Source organism: Saccostrea cucullata, unplaced genomic scaffold (assembly GCF_032062105.1).
Source record: "Saccostrea cucullata isolate Sc308-1 unplaced genomic scaffold, CSIRO_AGI_Scuc_v1 ctg8154, whole genome shotgun sequence".
Lineage (NCBI taxonomy): Eukaryota > Metazoa > Mollusca > Bivalvia > Ostreida > Ostreidae > Saccostrea > Saccostrea cuccullata.
In genome coordinates, this window is record NW_026927129.1 from 1 (window position 1) to 5,701 (window position 5,701).

Consider the following 5,701-nt stretch of genomic DNA (forward strand, 5'->3'; position numbering starts at 1 on the left):
TGGGTTTGACGCGGCGCCAGAAAGGAGAAACATCCGCCCGGTCACGAAGCGAACGCTCTACCAACAGGCTACCGTGAACGGTTGATTTGTATAGGAAGAAGGATATGGAGATAACGAACAGTATTCTATATCAAATTCCATAAAACAATATAAAATAGCAGCAGAGAAAATAGGGAGCTCCGAAACAATGGAAGTGGGATCATGTTCCCTGGAGGAGTGAGCATCCCCTGCTAACCAGTCACATCCACCGTGTGCTTCTTGTCATGATAGGAAAATAACAAAAAAATCTGTAGTCATCAGTGTATAAAGAATGGACTAACAATTCATCCGAAAAATGTAAGTCAGCATTTGACTCAATGATAAATTGTATTTGCTGACAGGGTCATTGTATCGACCAAAGAACTTACGAAATTATGCCTTTAAACAAGAATGCTGATATTCTTGTTTCATCATCTTGTCTGTAAATAATTCATATCAATTTAGAAATCGTTCATGCGTAGAGCATAATCTCGTGTATCGAATCAACGGAGATATATACACGCCGTCTGTAGGTGATGAAGGTATATTGCTGCATAGATAAGGGAAGTTGACGATAGAACAAATGTTTAAAGGTACAACAAAACCGAATGTCACGACTCTTCCAAAGTATATTTACTATAGTCTAGTATTTCTGGGTCCTATACATACGATGTTTATGGATAATTAAACTGTTATTTTTTTTTAACAAACATACTATAGGATAAAACATTGTAAAATTTCGTAAAACGAAAAACACAGTGCATGACATTTTCTTTACATGGTACAATAAGTTCTACTCACTGAATGATCAGAATGTTAACCTGTTGTCCTTTGTGTATTATGTAGTCATCACATTTTACTTCCTTGAGTCCTTCCTTGTATAAAGCTCATATTGCGCATGCGTGGATCAAATCAAAAAATTATTTAAGTTGTATACCAGAGTGCAAAATGAAGCACTACAGACTCTATTGATGTCCAACACAGCAATAATCTCTCAGTTTCAGTGTGTCTCCTCATGTAAGTTCGTCACCTCGTTTTATAAAGTATAATCGGAACATCCGTTAATTTCAACGTCAAGTATTTTGAACAGTTGACAAGCAATATCTGGTATGTAAAACATCATAAATCCTTTCCTGTTACTCAACCACTCAAACAAAAATCACACATTTTGTTTATCCAAAGCATCATTTCCTGTTTTTGACAGAGTGGTGCAAGGAGAAGATAGTACTAAAGAAAATGATAAATAATTCAAAAGAACGTGAGGATGATTCAAGTGATGAAGCAATTTCCAGTCGTAATTTTATTTTTGTTTTAAACAATAATATCACAAAAGTCTTTTTTTTTTCAACTTTGTAAAAAAATATTTATTAGATATATATATTGTTTTTTCCTTTTGTCTTTATCTATATTTTCATTTGCCTCGGTAAGTATACACTTTTAACTAGATTATAATGTACATCATCATTTATTTATGACAGATAGTATTAATAATTTTTCCCCTCAGGTATACCTGAACTTACCATTCAGTAACATTTGAAATACAATTAACAGTCATAACAAATTATATGCATGTCCCTTTGCATCGGCTTAATACTGTTCAGTATATCGTTTTTTACCAACTATATTGCTAGAACAATTATCTTTATAACTGATATCTTACTTCCTGATACAAGTCATTTTTTCAAGAAATGAAACAATGCATCTCAATACTTAAGAAAGGACGATAACTCGCCACGGTCCACTTAGGTATGTGTAGAGAACATGTAATTGTTAAGGGCCTTGTCTACTAGACGCAATGGTGTTAACATAAATGTTACGTAAATGTAAGGTCAGTTGTATTTGGGAAATACTTGTATATAGTGAAAGATCAATGATCGCTGCTGAGAATAATCTTACTATTTTATTAGTAAACAATATTTGAGGTCAAAAGCGGCGATATCGCTTGTCTTTGTTTACCTAACTCCAGAGCAATTTCAGGTTCAAAAGGAAGGTGCAGTTTTAGGCCATTTTTTTAGTTTTTAAAACCTTATTCACATCAAAAGAAGATTTATTATATATCACGTAATTAAAAAATACCAATACTGTTTATCATTTTATCTATCTCATCGTCATTAAGATATAGATATTACAAAAAAAGTTGCACCGTGACATAGATATGTAAACAAAATATCATCTAGCTCTGTGAAACGTTCGCGCTATTATCCTCTGACCACCAAATAACATTCACACAGAATTGAACATATTTTCGCTTCATTAGCTGCAAAAGATATTTAGAAATGTAAATATAACAAAATAAGAAATAATAATAAAATAGAATAGCATTTCATCACATTGCATACAGGATATTCGTTCTCTGGGTCTGGTATAAGCTTAGTGGAAGCGACCTCAAGGTACATTTACTACCCTCACGTGTTGTCAACAAGATTTGTAAAAAAAAAAATACATCACTACATCATTTTCAAGTACACCCAGCATGTATGAATGCATCTAGGAAATCTATTGCGCCTCGACATAATGACTTTTTTTTTTTTTTCACTGCTATCATTAAAAATGTCAAAGGTGGTGGTTTGTATGGAAGAGGTACTTGTGCATCTGAAACTATGAAAGGTTGAATAAGAGGAAAACTTGTCCTCGATGCTCTATTAGATTCAGTCTGAACAGTTCAACATAATCTGCAAATATAAAAATCACAGTTGACAATTCATCAACAGTTCAACATAATTTGTAAATACTAAATCCATTGTTGAAAATGCATCAACATAATCTATAAATATTAAAAAGCGATGGTATCAATACATAAACAGTTCAACATAATCTATACATATCTAACTCGATGATCACAAAACAACTATATTATTTTTTAAAACAATTAAACAAACACTTTCATACATGATCTTATACATATTGATATCATTGCACAAATTACTGTTTATTTATCTTATAGAAATATTTAATGTAAATTTTATTTTTCTGTTTGTTTGGGTATATTTTACGCAAACATATTTATTAAATAAATGTACTATGTTTGTCTGGGTTTTGTGAGGTTTGTCTACAACACGCTCCTCTTTCTTTACCTAAAATAACTAAGCCGCAATGAGGTCATATCTGCTCTTGTAGATGCTTACTATCTTTCATATGATTAGAACTTAGGTAAAAGACTTTCAAATCATTAAGTTGGTCATAATTATAAGTTTTTCAGCAGTTTTAGAAAGTAGCTTAGTTACTTACGGTAAAAATTTGGTATTATGTCTTCTCTCAGCCAATGCTTGTCTTTATGTTCTCCATGTTTACAACTTTTCAATTTGTTGGCAATGTGTTGAGTCAGGAATGACAACTTCTGCTTCTTTAGGTTCCTAAGAGACCGACGTGTAGAAGCAATGGTTTACTTCGACTTTAACCAAAGGTGTGATCTTTTCACTTTTCTAATTGCTGCGGCTCCAACTCAATGTCTAAATAGTCTTTGAAACTGATACATTTAGGTACTGAATGCTACTTGTTCTTTTTTTTAAAAGACAAAAAAAATTATGCACAAATTTCATAGCACTTTATAAGTTACTTTTAACCATGTGAAAGACAAGACTGTTGCCTAGATGCTTCGTTCACATAATTAATAATTTAATTGTTAAATCATTAAGTATCTGTCTGTTACAAGAAATTGGACACGACTTACTGCGCCATTAATTTTTTTAAAGAAGTTTGCATTTCAATTCTCAAACTCTATATTTTATACCAAGACAACCAGCAAAGGCCTTCCATACGAAAACAATTAACAGGTAAGTCACCCGCAGTACAAACACAGACAACAGATAAGTCACCTACAGTACAAACACAGACAACATATAAGTCACCTCCAGTACAAACATAGACAACAGGTAAGTCACCTACAGTACACACACAGACAACAGATAAGACACCTACAGTACAAACAAAGACAACATATAAGTCACCTCCAGTACACACACAGACAACAGATTAGTCACCTACAGTACAAACACAGACAACAGATAAGTCACCTACAGCACAAACAAAGACAACAGGTAAGTCACCTACAGAACAAACACAGACAACAGATAAGTCACCTACAGCACAAACAAAGACAACAGGTAAGTCACCTACAGAACAAACAAAGACAACAGATAAGACACCTACAGTACAAACACAGACAACAGATAAGTCACCTACAGCACAAACAAAGACAACAGATAAGACACCTACAGTACAAACACAGACAACAGATAAGTCACCTACAGCACAAACAAAGACAACAGGTAAGTCACCTACAGAACAAACACAGACAACAGATAAGTCACCAACAGTAAAAACACAGACAACAGATAAGACACCTACAGTACAAACATAGACAACAGGTAAGTCACCTACTGTACAAACACAAACAACAGATAAGTCACCTACAGCACAAACAAAGACAACAGGTAAGTCACCTACAAAAAAAACACAGACAACAGATAAGTCACCTACAGTACAAACACAAACAACAGATAAGTCACCTACAGTAAAAACACAGACAACAGATAAGACACCTACAGTACAAACACAGACAACAGGTAAGTCACCTACCGTACAAACACAAACAACAGATAAGTCACCTACAGTACAAACAACAGATAAGTCACCTACCGTATAAAAACAGACAACAGGTAAGTCACCTACAGTACAAACAACAGATAAGTCACCTACAGTACAAACACAAACAACAGATAAGTCACCTACAGTACAAACACAAACAAAAGGTAAGTCACCTACAGTACAAACACAGACAACAGATAAGTCACCTACATTACAAACACAGACAACAGATAAGTCACCTACAGTACAAACACAAACAACAGATAAGTCATCTACAGTACAAACAACAGGTGAGTCACTTACAGTACAAACACGGACAACAGATAAGTCACCTACAGAACAAACACAGACAACAGGTAACTCACCTGCCGTACAAACACAAACAACAGATAAGTCACCTACAGTACGAACAACAGATAAGTCACCTACTGTATAAACACAGACAACAGGTAAGTCACCTACAGTACAAACACAGACAACAGGTAAGTCACCTACAGTACAAACACAGACAACAGGTAAGTCACCTACTGTATAAACACAGACAACAGGTAAGTCACCTACAGTACAAACACAGACAACAGGTAAGTCACCTACAGTACAAACAACAGATAAGTCACCTACAGTACAAACAAAAACAACAGATAAGTCACCTGCAGTGCAAACACAAACAACAGGTAAGTCACCTACAGAACAAAAACAGACAACAGGTAAGTCACCTACAGTACAAACACAGACAACATATAAGTCACCTACAGTACAAACAACAGGTGAGTCACCTGCAGTACAAACACAGACATTAGAAAGTCTCCTACAGGACAAACAACAGATAAGTCACCTGCAGTACAAACAACAGATAAGTCACCTACAGTACAAACAACAGATAAGTCACCTACAATACAGACACAGACAACAGATAAGTCACCTACAGTACAAACAACAGATAAGTCACCTACAGTACAAACAACAGATAAGTCACCTACAGTACAAACACAAACAACAGATATGTCACCTACAGTACAAACAACAGATAAGTCACGTACAGTACAAACAAAAACAAGAGGTAAATCACTTACATAGTACAAACTCAGACAAGTAG

At 34.5% G+C, this 5,701-nt stretch overlaps 1 protein-coding gene across 1 annotated transcript; it reads left to right on the top strand.

The window, feature by feature from the left end:
- The first annotated feature begins 2,568 nt into the window (after positions 1-2,568).
- On the top strand, positions 2,569-5,701 carry LOC134273522 (repetitive organellar protein-like). The gene is made up of 4 exons (XM_062755722.1): positions 2,569-2,598; positions 3,792-4,286; positions 4,704-5,054; positions 5,147-5,701. Exons 1-4 carry the CDS (start codon positions 2,569-2,571, stop codon positions 5,699-5,701), a joined length of 1,431 nt encoding a protein of 476 aa, XP_062611706.1.

Excerpts from the sequence above, each read along its gene's own strand:
- LOC134273522 (XM_062755722.1), top strand. The coding sequence starts at position 2,569 with ATGTCAAAGGTGGTGGTTTGTATGGAAGAG. Across the intron at positions 4,287-4,703 it reads AGCACAAACAAAGACAACAG|ATAAGTCACCTACAGTACAA; the intron begins GTAAGTCACCTA and ends TACAAACAACAG. Across the intron at positions 5,055-5,146 it reads TGTATAAACACAGACAACAG|ACAACAGGTAAGTCACCTAC; the intron begins GTAAGTCACCTA and ends GTATAAACACAG.